Source organism: Coffea arabica, chromosome 5c (assembly GCF_036785885.1).
Source record: "Coffea arabica cultivar ET-39 chromosome 5c, Coffea Arabica ET-39 HiFi, whole genome shotgun sequence".
NCBI lineage: Eukaryota > Viridiplantae > Streptophyta > Magnoliopsida > Gentianales > Rubiaceae > Coffea > Coffea arabica.
The window spans coordinates 32,063,495-32,079,421 of record NC_092319.1 but is presented as its reverse complement, the minus strand read 5'-3'; the positions used below and the strand labels follow the sequence as shown (position 1 = coordinate 32,079,421).

The 15,927-nt window shown below is 30.5% G+C and overlaps 1 protein-coding gene across 2 annotated transcripts; it reads right to left on the bottom strand.

Annotated features, from left to right (window-relative positions):
- Positions 1-1,263: 1,263 nt before the first annotated feature.
- LOC113690954 (uncharacterized) lies at positions 1,264-4,648 on the bottom strand. 2 transcript variants are annotated; one of them, XR_011815052.1, is made up of 8 exons: positions 4,349-4,648; positions 4,183-4,244; positions 3,429-3,566; positions 2,415-3,009; positions 2,037-2,084; positions 1,839-1,868; positions 1,641-1,724; positions 1,264-1,541 (listed from the first exon to the last, which is right to left on the bottom strand). XR_011815052.1 is itself a non-coding variant. In XM_072050745.1 (5 exons), exons 2-4 carry the CDS (start codon positions 4,216-4,218, stop codon positions 2,428-2,430), a joined length of 756 nt encoding a protein of 251 aa, XP_071906846.1. In that variant the 5' UTR covers positions 4,219-4,244; positions 4,349-4,648; the 3' UTR covers positions 2,036-2,084; positions 2,415-2,427. The 2 variants fall into 2 exon arrangements, 1 of the variants encoding a protein (XP_071906846.1); XM_072050745.1 differs by lacking the exons at positions 1,264-1,541; positions 1,641-1,724; positions 1,839-1,868 and having other exon boundaries at positions 2,036-2,084.
- Positions 4,649-15,927: the final 11,279 nt, after the last annotated feature.

Genomic DNA, 15,927 nt, shown 5'->3' with positions numbered 1-15,927 from the left:
TCTTCCTAAGCAGTGACGAAATCAAGATTTTTTCATTGGAGGGGGGCCAAAATGATTGACAAATAAAATTATTTTAATATGTTATATTCAAAATAATTTTCATCTATTTAAATATATGGCATCCTAAAATATCAAATATTAACTTTAATTATAAAGGTATGTCTATTTAATAAATATGTAATATAGTCATAACAAAAATTAAGACAAGAAATAACATTTGATTAAATATTTTATAGAAAAAAATGCACTTTTCATCCTCAAAGTTTCACCCCAAACATATAGCATCCTCAAAGTTTCGTAATTTTGGCCAATTAAGGACAATTGACGGGAAATAAAGAATTGATCGTTAGAACCAACGATTTTACCCAACAAAAAATGGGTAAAATCGAATAGAGCCATTTTTAATGGAACAAGTGCAACGGACAAAAAGCTCAATTCTTCACCTTCTTCGCTCTGCCTTTATGCAGCCCCAAAGTTTTTTTGCCAATCTCTGGAGTTTTAACGACCGTTATACAACTTTCAAAACAAATAAATTCATTCTAAATTTTTATTTGGGATTATTTCATAAACCAAATTGCGATCACTTTGTGTAAAGTATCACTTTCCCATAAAAGACCAGTTCTTTATGATTTTCCTTCATTATTAGAACAGGGTACCCATTTTTTTATAACTAAATTTATTTATCGAATAAAATAAAAATAAATTTATTTTCTAATAAAAGACCAGCTCTTTATGATTTTCCTCCATTATAAGAACAGAGTACCCATTTTTTCATAAATAAATTTATTTATCAGATAAAATACAAAATAAATCTATTTTTTAATAAAAGACCAGCTCTTTATGACTTTCCTCCATTATAAGAACAGAGTACCCATTTTTCCATAAATAAATTTATTTATCGGATAAAATAAAAATAAACCCGTTTTTCAATAAAAGACTGGCTCTTTATGACTTTCCTCCATTTTAAGAACAGAGCATCCATTTTTCCATAAACAAATTTATTTATCAAATAAAATAAAAATAAACCCATTTTTTCAATAAAACACCAGGTCTTTATGACTTTCTTCCATCATAAGAACAGAGTACCCATTTTGAAAGTAAAAAGGAATTTGTTTATCGGATAAAATAAAAATAAACTCATTTTTCAATAAAACACCAACTCTTTATGACTTTTTTCCATTATAAGAAAAGAGTGCCCATTTTGTCATAAATAAGTAACTTCTTTAATTAGAAACCATCGACCCCTTGCCAAAGACGATCAAATGCAACTAAATGATTTTCTTGCAAGAAAGTTGCCAAAAGCAGCTTTGTGACTGTAGTTGCTACTTTTTTTTTCAACCATTTTTCAACGGTACAAAGCACAAAGATACTCAAAGCCAAAAGCCAAAAGCCAATATCTTTTTTCCCTAAACAGCAATTCTACAGCTAATAGCCAAAAGAAAAATGAAAAATGTCGAGAGCTCAATTGCCAACAAAGCTCTTCTTCGCAGCAGCATGTTGGGCCAACCACAGCATTCGCACGTATTTTCCTACAGCTCGTCCTGCAAAAGGATGGAAGTAAGAGAGTTAAAACAATTGAAATTTCTGATAACAAATCATCATGGTTAACTCAGCACTGAAGGATCAGACAAAGCCCTTACTTTAACATTTTCCTTAGCTGCGGCAGTAACATCTTCCTTTGTTTCTGATTTGGCGTCTGCATCATCATCATCGCCTTCCTCAGCCTAAAAGAACAAGTTTTTCCCATTAAGAAAGTGCACGTAATAAGAACATATCATAGATAAAATCTGGAGCAAAAAGAGTCTCTTTTGAGAACAACATTTTAGTCAGGAACTTACATCAGAATCGACTAGGTCATCCTTTGCTTCCTGAAACAAAATCAGACAGGAGTTTGAGATATAAGTTGTCTCTTCATAATCAAATGATCACTGTTCAAATAATGCAGTATAAAGGAAGTCCAAAGTCCAAACTATACAGAAATGGAATTCAAATGTACTCAAGACATCATGCAACAGAGGAGAATTAATGAAAAGTACCTCCTCCTCTCTCTTCTTTTCTGCCTCATCAAAAGCAACTTTTTCAGCCTACAACATGAACATTTTCATGTGTCAACAAGCAGACGAAAGTAATTTAAACCTTTTATTTTTTGTGCATCGCTTAGGGAAAAAAAATTCCACATACATCCTTATGCTTGCCCCATGTCTCTTCAGCCAACTTCTTAGCATATTCAAGATCATCAGATACCAATACATTGTCAAATAGAGTTCCAGATTTCACTTGAAAAGATACCAATATATTGTCAAATAGAGTTTTTCTTGCGATTGTTAAATTGACCAAAAATGCAAGAAAAAGGCAATTGACAAAATAGAGTTGAAAATAACCAGAAAAAGAGAAAAAAAAAAAGGTACTTTAACCTGTAATGGTACATTATTCAAAGGCCAACATCCCAAGGTTGCTCCTAAGGGAAGTGACGGGATTTGCAATAGATCCTTTCAAGTAGGAGCTTCGGCTGTGGACTTTGTTCAAAGACCCATTTTGCTTGGGTATTCTCCCAGGCTTTTGTGATGAACTGCTTTTCAACTCTCGGATTGGAGATGTAGCTATATTAGTATTGGGAATTGCAGGACTGACGTCATCAAAGCTAAAATTTTTCCTGAGGCCACTATCAGGCGTCCATCCCTTTTCTGCTTCATTAAAGAATCCCTTGGGGAGCATATATGCACCAAAATTCCCATAATTATTGGTTCGAAAACTAACAGATCCGCCCAGTTTTGACGAACTATTAAGAGTTGAACGTATTGGTGAAGTCATTACATTATTTGTTCCTTGAACAGAGGAAGAAATGACAGGCGGAACTAATAAACCGGTCAATATAGGTCCCTGTTCTCTTGCATCATTGGAGTTAGCTGGAAAACCACCTGCATTACTAGGAAGCACCCCATTTTCATGAAGCTTTCCATTTTTCAGTTGCTGCTGTATGACATCAGGCAATAATTCTATGCTCTTCTCCTGTAGAACCACAACTATGTATTTAGAAAAGCTAAATCCCTCACCCGAAGTTCCAAAGACATTTATTTCTACAACTTAAATTAACATGGCAGTAATAGGAAATAAGACATGCTCCATAGGACCAAAGAAGAGAAGGAAAATATGGTTGGAGTATCCAAGTGTAACTTTTCTTATTCTTCACCTGTTTGGAAGACCCCAGTTTCATTTTATTGCACAAAAATTAACTCTGGATAGAAACTTTATTGAGCCCATGGCATCATATCTCCAGCAAATATTTGAACTACAACTAAACTAAATTTACTTAGAATCTCACAGATATAAGCGCCCAACTTTGCAATGTCATTTGAACTATCAAAACACCTGCATAATTTTCAGAAGAAAAGAAGCAAAGAAACCATTTAAAATTTGGAAATACTTACAACTAATGCAGATCTCCAGTGACTTGTGGATCTCATCCTGACTAAAATTTCTTCTTGGGCAGAACTTTTCACAATGTACTCTTGCTCTATATTCATGAGCTTCCGATCAACTTCATATGCTTCAATGTATCGATATCGCTGAAACATAAAAAGGAGACAATAACCATTAACAGAGCTAGCAACTCAGAAAATGCGAGGGCTTATTTGCTAAGATTGAATGTCAAAAGCAGAATTACACTTCAATCCCAACAGAAAAAAGCTAGCAATAGGGACAATCAAACAAGCTTTCCTTTACTCAGACTAAAAAGGAGCATAGTTCCTGAAAAAATGTGGTCATTATCCCAAGACATGTTGGCTGAGCATTTACACATGGTATTAACTTATCTAACCATACAACTATATTATACCTGCAATTAAAAGTACTCAATGCCCACATTTCTCCAAACATATCCAAGACTATTTTCCTAAAGTCCAAAATGCAACAGTTATTACATAAATTACTCTTACAAATTCCATTTTGATGAAATAACTTCTATGACTTCAAGAGACATCAAATAATTAACAAATTGAAATACATATAGAACACCATTAGAACCACACAGCGTAATTAACACAATAGCTGAGCTTTTTAAGCCCCAACAAACCAAGCATCAAAATACATTTATTTGGTTGATTGCAAAATCATTTTCACCAACATTTGCACAAGAGATAGAAAGAAAGAAAATAACATGCAATAGATGTACAAGCAAAATACCTGCAAATAGAACACTACTCCAACTGAGATGCCCATTCACTCTAATCCACTGAAGTATAAGCCTACAATTTCAAAAAGTTTATCTCGCGATTGTTAAATTGACCAAAAATGCAAGAAAAAGGCAATCGACAAAACAGAGATGAAAATAACATATTAAAAAACCTACACCATCGCTTTTCCTTAAAGTCTGCCATTGCATCGGAAGGGTCTTTAAAATGTGTCCATGATTGTATAAATTCAGATCTGGATGCTAGAGAGGAAGAGGGGAACCATATGTCTACGGGAAACTGAAAATTGATAGAGAGGGAAAGAGAGATAGAAGGAGAAAGGTGCAGGGAAGGTTGCGATTGAACTTTCGAGGGCTTTGATCTGAGAACAATATTTGGGAAAGTAGCCTTGCAAGTATGGAAGGCTTGGAATTCATGTGGTTCTAGGCTTGACAAGTGCTGTGGCGGGAATGGTTAAAAAATTTTCAATGCGCGGCTCTGCTAAAAATTGGAAGGGAGCAAAATTTTGAAATTTTCACAAAAAAGCACCCATGATTTCTCACCAATAACATAGAAACTTTGACCCACTAGAATCAGTATTTGGAGGGAAGCTTTCCCGCGCTCCTTTTGGCCCATTAGAATCAGTATATGATGGCTCCAATTTTTGGTGAAGTATTGTCCTTTTCCTTGCTATAAACCTCTTAAGAGCGTCAAACTTTCTATTTCTTGCTAAAGTTGTTGTCGCTAATACCCTTTTTTGTTATAGTGAACGGAGGAAAATTATAAAGAACTGGTATTTTATTGAAAAATATATTTATTTTTTCATCCGATAAAATAAATTTATTTATGAAAAAATGGATACTCTGTTCTTATAATAGAGGAAAACTATAAAGAGCTTGTTACTCCGTTTGGATTAGCTGTTTTTGGGGATGTTTTTGAAAAACTTTGCTGTAGCAGAGTTTTTAGAGTATATTTTGAAATATTTTTAAAAAATATTTTGGAATATTTTTTATTGGCACTTTATTTTGAGATATTTGGTAAAATTTTAAAAAATTTTAAATTAATTTTTAGATTATCTTTTAGAGTACTTTGTTATAACTTTTATTGTATTTGAAAAACTAGTTTTTGAAAAACACTCCAAAAATAGGAGATCCAAACAGAGCCTGTGTTTTATTGAAAAACGGGTTCATTTTTATTTTATTCGATAAATAATATTTTTTTTTAGAAAAATGGGTACTATATTCTTATAATGAAGGAAAGTCATAAAGAACTGGTTTTTTATTGAAAAAAGAGTTTATTTTTATTTTATTCGATAAACAAATTTATTTATGGCAAAATGGATACTCTTTTCTTATAAGGGAGGAAAGCCATAAAGAGCTGATGTTTTATTGAGAAATGGGTTTATTTTTATTTTTTTGATAAATAAATTTTTTTATCCGATAAATAAATTTGTTTATGGCAAAATGGGTACACGGTTCTTATAATAGAGGAAAGGCATAAAGAGTTAGGATTTTATTGAAAAATGGGTTTATTTTTATTTTATCTGATAAATAATTTTTTTTTAGAAAAATAGGTACTCTATTCTTATAATGGAGAAAAGTCATAAAGAATTCATTTTTTTATTGGAAAACGGGTTTATTACAATTTTATTCCAACCAACTGTGACCCATTTTCCCACTAACCTAAGTTAGACGGGGCTAAATCATTGAGTTTGTTAATCGCAATCAAAATTAACATAGAAGCAGCTGACTCAAATCACTCAATCCTTTATGGCTTATACCAAATGAATACTAGGAAGCTTATTTGAAATAATAATAAAATATTTTATAAATGATTAAAATTTAGTACATTAGTTAGTAAGTACTCGTAACACACTTGTATAATGCATGATTATATGTATAATTTAATATTCTTTTGTACTTATATATTTTAAAATATTTTGTGAAAAATATTTTGACCTTTCACATAACCTTAGAAAATAATAAAATTTTATCGTATTATAAAATAATAATTTTATCTTATTATATTCATAGGTGTTAAGTTATAAAAATTGTGATATAGAAACAAGTGATATTCTACATGTAACTAGGAAGATTTGTTGTTATTATTATCCAAACTTTCAAGCTTTTCAAAAATTGAAAATGATTACAAACTTACGTTTCTACAATTAGTATAATTTGTTAATTATCCAAAATTCTAGCAAAAGGCAAGCAAATGCAACTTGTAATCAATCCATTCTGATGCATGTAAAAATAAGGTAGCGTTGTGCAAATAAATAAAAAAATCCACTTTATATAGTTCGTTGTGACAACCAGACTTATCCCCACTTTTGTTTGAGTTTTGATTACAATGGATATAACCTATTCCCTCCAAACCCCAAATTTTGAATCATAAAATTCAACCAACACATGCTCAAACTCTCAGGCTCGGTCATACAAGGACAACTAGTGTGAATATCCGTGCTACGCACGGTGCTTACATTATTAAAATAAATTAAAAAATTATACCATTTTAATTTGAAAAAAGTTAAAAAAATTATACCAACATAATTAAAATTTAAGATTTATCTAACAATAGTTCAAAGTATGAAAAAAACTGTAAATCATTCAAGAATTGTGTTTGTACAAAAGATGGATCTTAAAATAATAATAATAATTTATATTAGAAAATGAATGATATATGGATAGAAATAAATGTAATTGCATGTTTTTTTATTTTAAAATGAAATACTTACCAATATTATGCATTCGATTTGATAATCGTATATATATATATGCATTATGAGAATATATATATATATATATGTATATGTGTGTGTGTGTGTGTGTGAATTAACTATCTTTGAATTAATTTTTATTAAAAAAATTATTTATTTTTAATGCCTTTATAATTTGTGAATGATTGTGAGAGTAAAATATATTATGACAATAAGATACGTTGAATTGTGAAAATTGTAATTTAAACAGGTTCCTAAATTTTGGATATTTGACTTTCGTAGTTGCGAATTTCTTAAATTAACGGTTAGTTATTACTCTAAGTGATATGATAAGTGTCAGTAATAAATGTGAGATGTGAATTGGAATTTGCAGATATAATTTTACAGGGGTGGTTATTATCCGTTAGTTAAAGTTTAGGAGTTTGAATTTTATGGGGTAGTGGAAAAAACATGAGGGAAATGTGGAAAAAAATATAAGCATGATTATAGGATTTGTAGGGCCGGTTACATGATTAGTTAAGAGATAAATATTTTTTAATTATAAAAATGTAAAATTCTATTAAAATAGCATTCAGACTTTTGATAATTTTGGAAGCTCCTTATCCAAAACCCCATCAGCAATACATATAGATATAGATACTAAACGATAGTTATGATAGCGAAATAGTTTTTACCTGATATAACATGTTGTTGCACTTTTAGCGATCATTTGATTTATTGTTGGACCTGTTCACCTAAATAAAATAACACCTAAAATTATGGAAGTAAGTTTCCTATCTAAAATAGTAAGTTAAGTGTAATAGATTAGTAACTTTTATACCTCAAAGGTAAATTGGAATAAATATTAAACTTAATTTTTAAATAAATAGATTACTACTTGATATCCCAAACTTACTTTTAAAAGAGTAAGTTTAGTTCAAATAACAGTAAGTTTTTATACATAAATAGTAATTCTTACTAATAACATGGCAATAAAAATGATTAAGGATCAAAATTTACCATTTTTTGGAATGCATGTACAATTTTTACATTAAAACCTTATCTCAAAGTAGTATTAGGAAGTTTATTTGAAATAATGATAAGATGTTTTTATTAATGATTAAAACTTAGTATCTTAGTTAGTAAGCACTCATAATATACCTTAGTAAGTTTAATTCAAGTAATAGTAAGTTTTTATACATAAATAGTAATTATTACTGATAACATGGCAAATTTGATTAATAATCAAGATTTATTGATTTATGGGACGCATGCACTATTTTACTTTAAAACTTATCTCAAACTAGTATTAGAAAGTTTATTTGAAATAACGATAAGATGTTTTATTAATGATTAAAGCTTAGTACCTTAGTTAGTAAGTACTCATAATATACTCGTATAATACATGATTATAGGTATAATTTAAAATTTTTTGTACTTATATATTTTAAAATACTATGAAAAATAGTATGAACTAAACCTACTATCCAAAAAGTAAATTTCGGATATGCAGTAGTAATTTATTTTTAAAAATTTTAAGTTGCATATTTATTTCAATTTACGCTTGAACATACATCGATCGATGCTCTCTGGATGCGTCCAAACTCCAGTGAATGTCTTTAAACTAAATTCTAATCAAAGTAGTATCCAAAATGTAATGATTCAGAGTAAAATGCCCATAAAACTTAGTACAAGGACAACTAGTGTGAATATCCGTGCTATCCAAAATATTTATGTATTTTACATAAATGTAATGATTCAGAATAAAATGCCCATAAATAGATAGTATTTTATTGACATAATGCCCATAATCGGTGGCCCCAGGATGGCTTTGTTTAGTAATTAGTAGTGCTTACGCTTCCTTACAAATGTTTTATTCTTAGGCCCTTTATATTTATATTAATTCCGTGATATTCCAACACATTTTTAGCTTCTGCAGTACGCAACATTTCCAAACCCCGGTTATAGGTCACCAGACTCACCACTTGCTTTTGTAGAAATATTCCCTTTTTGATCCGTACATCTCAGGTTGCAACGTGCCGCCTTGTTTGCCATATGTTTTACTTTCCATACCTCTTTCTTTGACTACTAAACATACCGCATCAACATCCGTCAATTGAATCTTTTTTAGGGCGAAACATAACACTCCCTTCGTTTCACTTTGATAATCTTGATTTTTTTCACATAATTTAAGAAAAAATAGTTAACTTTGTTGAAACAATCAATTTAAATAGCTATTTTTCTAAACTACCCTCACATTAATTAGAGTACAACTTTATGAGAATTTAAATAAATGGTAAAAAAAGAATCAACTCTCATTAAATAGGATAGGTTTATAGTAACAACAACTTACATTGAATAAGGGTATTTTAAGAAAATTAAAATACAACTATATTTTTCAATTGGAAAGTAGACTATAATTTGGGACAGACGAAAAAGGAAAACAAGACTATCAAAATGGGACGGAAGGAGTAACTTTTGATTATGAATCAATAGGAATTTCATAGGCAAAAAACAAAGAAACAAAAAGATGGTTAGTTTCAAAAGTTTTTTGGGCAAAAAATCTGAATGGCCCTCAAACTATATAGTTGGTCGACTATAAACCCTCTAACTATTAAATACATACTTTTGCCCTTTGAACTTGTAAAATAGCATATTATTTAATCCTTTTGACTAGAAAAATTTTCAAAAACCTCCCCTAAGATTTATGATAATATCACTTGACACATTTAAAATTTTACAAATTTCACTTGACATCCATATCAATGAGATGACACCATTAAACACTTTTACAGTACATGAATTGATAAAATTATCTTCCCTACTTAATAATTTTCAGGCAAAACATTATGGAAGAGAAAAATTTTAGATGTAAATCTTTTATTATACTAATTGATTTGATAGAAAATTTAATATAAGACAATAAAGAAGGGTGGAATTGAGAGAAAAATATATCTCTTTCGTTAAATAATTATTGTAAGAATATTTTAATAATACAATAGTGAGATTGTTACAAAAGGTATGGTTTTAGGGGAGGTAAGTGATTAGTTTTGAAACTTTATGAGGAGGTTTCTAAAATTATCTCCAGCAAAAAGGGTGAGGAACATACTCTTTTATAAATTGGAGGGGCAAAAATATGCACTTAATAGTTGAAGGACTAAAAGTCGACCAAATTAATAGTTTGAAGGCCATCCAAATTTTTCGCCCTTTTCAAAATGTATATTCCTACATATACTTGTAATGTAGAAAATTTTTATTATGGGAGAAATTAATAGTAACACCAAACGTTAAGGGGGTAAAGTGATAATAACCCTAATAGTATATCAAGAACTTTATATGTGGTTTCGGTCCTACTATATGTATGGAGCCTGGTGGACTTCAGGGTTGCTAGATGAATTTTCTATATTGATTTATTTGAAAATTTTGAAGTATGAATTCTCAGAAGATTTGAAAGATAACCTTCTACCACATATTATTTTCAGAAGATTTGAGTTTATCTGTTTGCATTTAATTTTCTGCTGCTACATTTCGTTTTATTCAAGCAATGGATTTTGTTTGTTCAGAGTTTGCAGGATATTTCCCAAAATGAAGTATATACAAATGTTTACTACATACAAGACCTTTAAAGAAATAATTCAACAATTCACTCAGTTCAATTATCACTTCACTTCACACAATACAATTATAACTTCACTTAAAAGAGAATAAGTGCGATAAAGTACACACTCGTCTCGATAATTCTAAATCACTTAATTAACAAGAAGCAGTTCAAGTAATTAGCAACGATTCATGCACTTGACACTCACCGAAATCAAGAGTGTAAAGCACGAGCAAGGCAAGTTCAAACAAGCTCCTCGGGATCCTCTTGATCACCTGAGACACGCACAATTACAAATCACCTAGGTATTCAACCAATGTCTAGTAGTATTCCCGCTACCCTCACTCAAGAGATAACACATTTAGATCGAATGCAAATATCACTTACTAACTTAATTCACGAGGGTAGTATTTGAAATTGTCTAAGAATGCATTAATTAAAGTCAAGTCAAGTCCAAGATTCTCAAATTTGAGGATTAAGCAGATCTCTAAGTTTTGGTGCAAAAATCGAGAAAGATGGAAGATTATTTTCTTGTCAAAATTCCCTAGTTAAAGGCCCAAGTTTCAAGTATAAGCGAGCTTTTACATTTTCCAAACTCATTTAGTTAAATCTAGTAAAACCGCCACTAACAGCTCATTAACTTCTTTAGCTACCACTTCAAGTTGTAAAATCGAGTGAAATTTCTCAAGTTTTATTTTAGTAAAGGACTCACTTAACATTCATTTTCAATGTTTAAATCGACGGCGTAAACTTAGGAGACTATGGTGATAAAACTTTGGTTTTCAAATAAGGAAGATGAATACATTTTTACTTGGAAGCTTGGCCAAAGCATTCCGAGTATTACTAATTAAGTTCACAAGAAATCTTTCAAATCATTCTTTTAAAATGCTTGTATGATTGCCAACTCTAGTACAAATACCAAGGCCAGCATATGGACAAGTCTAGCAAGTAAGCTTCACTTGAAAATTTGAAAATGGTGGCTAAAAGCCAAGTACAAGTCTTGACCACTTTAATTAAGGTAACTTGTTAAAAATGTAAAAGTTTGAGGAAAAGGGAGATACATTAGCGAGAAAAGTTCAAGGAAGTGAAAAATCAAGATAAGAGATTAGAAGTAAGCCGTCCGAGGTTTTAAAGTTCAAAGAGACCTTGTATGTAATCATGAAATTAAACTTGAAACGGTCCAACAATTGTAAAGGAAGGTGGAAAGTTCTTAAAAGGTGTTTTTGTTTGAAATCAGAAAATTTTCAGTTTAGAGTGGCACTACTTGAAAAAACGTAACCCGAGTTCCATAAATCCAAAAATTAAAAACTTTATACTGTTGGAAACTAGATTCAAAGTACTAAAACTTTCCAGAAGACACCTTTCCCTGATTCCAACTAAAAACCATTCGAATTTCAGCTCAAAGTTAGTGTTTCATGAAGACAGGGTAGAACCAGTTCTTGTTTTTCAGCAAAGTTTGAAATTTTGGCAAAATTCACAGGAATTGAATCAGCCTCTGAAATTTATAACACAGCAAGAGTTTCAGTAACTTTTCAAATGCAACAAGCAGAACTAAATTCAGATTTTTGAACAGCAAGATACAACAGTTTGAAGATGGCTGGATTTCACAACCTGTTCAGCAAATTTTCCAGTTACCAGCTTTGACACAGTTTTGAAATCAGACCATATATAACTCTACACATGTCCAAATTGAGAATGGTTTATGGTGTTAGAAACTAGATTCAAAATGCTATAATTCAAAACTAATAGTCAAATTTAACGGAGTTTATTAATTCAAGTGATACAACATGTTTAACTTTCAAAATTATTATCACTTTACTCCCATAAACTATAACTTTATTATTAATTTATCCCCTAAAGTTATTTTTTAGACAATTTATCCCACCATTAAACCAATTTATCAAGTTAAAAAACCGTACAAGATAGTACCCTCTTTTTTGCATAATAAAAATAATAAAAATTTAGAGTGATTCTTTTCCTTTTTAGTATCAAGGAAAAAAAGTCAAAACATTAATTTCTTTCTTCTTGACAATCTTATTAATATTTAAAAAATAGAAAAATAGAGGAAGGGGGGAGAGAGAGAGAACATTAAAGTAATATGATAATATTAGATTCTTCCTTTTCTTTTTACAAAATCTAATTTTCTGTCTCTTTCTTTCCTAACTCCTTTTCTATTCCTAGTATTATTAATAAGTGTGAAAAAAATTTGAAAAAACCATTTTATTTTTTATTTTTTTTGGAATCTTAGAGTGGAAAGAAGGAAGAATAATTATTCCAATTTTTTTTATTTTGAATTAAATATAAAAAAAGGTAAATACATTTAAAAATTTTTGAACATACTTTTTAGATTAATGATAGGGTAAAAATCTAGAAAATAATGTTAGAGAGTAAAGTGATTATATCACTATAATTTAAAGGGATAAAGTAATAATAATAATATAGTAATGCTATAAAATAAAAGGGTATTTTTGTCAAAAATTTATTAATATGTTGTGTTGAATTACTTATGAGGTGAAGCGACTAAAAGATAACATTAGGGGATAAATTGATAGTAATGATATAATTTAAGCGGGTAAAGTGATAATAATCCATATTATTACAGCCGAAACCTTTACACAATAAAGAGGCATGCACATTCAACAGGGTGGTTTGTGGGTGGTAGATGCAGCCTATATTGGTGCGCTCTTGCAGCGACAAAACACTCGTATTACTCCATTTGTCGCAATATTAGGTGAAATTATATCTCGATCCAGATTAAATATATGGTAAACTTAGTAATTGATATTTGACCAATACTAGAGTAAATTTTTGAAAGTCCAAGTTAATCATATTATGTCCATCTAAACCGGTATTAGATGAATTTACGTGTGTACCTTTTGAATTTAAAATACTCCCCTATTAAATGTGCATTGAGATTTGAAAAAGTGAATTTTTCAAAGTACAAAAGTAGAAAGCATGTGCTAACTGTGAAGAGGTGACTTTTATTGTCACACATCAAAAAAGTGAATATTGATACTCCCTCTACCCCAAAATTTTTATCCTACTTTCCATTATAGAATATCCCAAAATATTTGTCCTATTTACAAAGTCAAAACTCGTTTTGGTTTCTTTTCCCAATATTGTCTCTACTTTTAATCAAGGAAAAATGGTCAAATTCATCCATAAACTTTTTCCTAGTGCTGATTTATTTCCTAATTTTTATTTTTGGTCAATTTGATACGTGAACTTATATTGTAGATCTAATTAAGGACCTCCGCGATGGTGCCACCACAGAACATCAATTTAGTTCCTGATAGACTGAACAAACAAGGGTATTTTGGCATTTTTGGGCTATCATCTTCTTCTACCACCAAATTCCATTACTTGCCACCCACCTCTCTCTTGGGACATGAGAAGCGAAGTGCAGTAGTAGTAAAATTTTCTTTTGAAGGACAATTGCTCAAGGAAATGATACATCTTGATGACATTTAGGAAATCTAGCAATGAGAAAGATAGCTAGAAGTATACTATGGACAACAAATCCCAATGCATTGAGATTGAGAAAGAGTTTAACGAACTGAGGAGAAAAGCCAAAGACTTCTAATATTGAACTTGGGTTTTTTTTCAAAATATTCTTATGCAGTCACCTTTTTAATTATTTGAATTGCAAGATCTAGTTTTGGAATAGAAATCCTATCCTATGAAGTGAGATCGAATGGAAAGCTTTTCTTTCTTCCTTTGATCTGGGATTTTTACAAGATCTGATTTTGAAAGTTTTCCTTTCTTCATTTAATCATTTTTCTCTCTTCCTTTAATCAGCGAACTTTGACTTTTTATCTTTTGGACTTTTCTTTGATGGAACAAGATCAAGAGATGTAGCATTAGTAAGGGGATAGGAGGAGAGTAGTAGACAAAGAAGAAAGAAAATAGGAGGGGGTGGTGGCGGTGGCAGAGAGGAGAGTGGTGACAATGGTAGAGATGGGAGAGAGGTAAGGCAGGGGAAGATGAAAGAAATTAAAATAAAAATTTTAAAAATATCTCAAAAAGTTTTAAATTTTAAAATACCCAAAAATTAATGATTTTTTTTTTCTGATTTACTTGGTTTTATTAACATCCATACTTGAAGTTCTCAAAATAGTCCTATTTAGCTATTCAATTAGAGGTTCGAGTGTTTTTACGTGGTGGTGTAGCCGTAGAAGTCCTTAATTAGAATCGCAACATATATTCATGTATCAAATTGGCCAGAAACAAAAATTAGGGACTAAATCAACACTAGTAAAAAGTTTAGGGACGAATTTGGTCATTTTCCTTTTAATCAAATACATGCTATATTTATATTCAACTTTTAATTTTGAGGGATAAGATTGGAAAGAAAAGTCACAAACATCATAATCAAAACACTATTGATAAAAAGTTGGATTCACAAAGTGTGACTAAAATTTTTGCAGAGGGAATATTGAAAATAGGACAATAGGAATACTAATTAACATAATAATAGCTGATAAAACATGTCTTTGAGTAATGTTTACTAAAAAAAGAAATGATTTGGGAATTTCATAGACTAGCTATTCATGTTTTGGACGAGTTTGCAATATTTTAAAGGTTGATTTCAGAAAGCTTCCCTAAGGTTTACCTAAATATCACTTATCATTCCCTAATTTTTTGAAATATCACTTACCTTCCCAGACAGAATGATAATGAAATGATGATGCTACTCCCATAGGTTTTCTACTTTTGAAAGGGGAAAAGGAAAAAAATTTTGTTTTAGCTAAACAAAAAGTCATTTAGGTTGAAATATGTGAAAGAAAATAAAAAGAATGCCACCTAAAATGATGCCAATTTGGCCACATATATGATGAAAAGATAGGCATTTTGTAAGGAGGCCATCAAACATAGAAAAGCTATCTCTCCCTTTTTTTATTTCTACTCCAATTTTTTTTTCTTCTACTCCAATTTGCTCTTGAACTCTAGTTTAATTAACTGTGACGAGGGAAAAAATTGGTGAAGAAACATTGCAAAGAGAGAGATATTGGGCAAAAAACTGAATATGCTACAAAAGGATAAAAGTGAAAGAACAATGTAAGGCATACTAATATGTATCTGAAAAATATCTAACTGACATAAAGGTTAACCCCTTGTTTTTCTTTTAGGCTTCGTTTGGGAGTGGAGGATTTGGACAAAAAAGAAAGGGAAAGAAGAGAAAGTTAACTTTTCCTTCATTTGTTAGCTTTTAGTAGGAAAGAAAAAAAGGGAAATGGAAGGATTTAAGAGGATGAATAGTAGGCAAATTTTTTCCTCCCAAATTGGAGAAAAATGGAGAGAAAGTTAGAGGAAGCTTATGAAAGTTTTTTAAAATACTTATTTTATCCTTAAAAATGTCTTGAACAAATATTTCTTGACATTCATATCCAAAATCATTCCACTTATTCTCAAAACTCCCAAACAATATAACAATCCCTTCTCTTCTCTTCTCTTCTCCCATAACT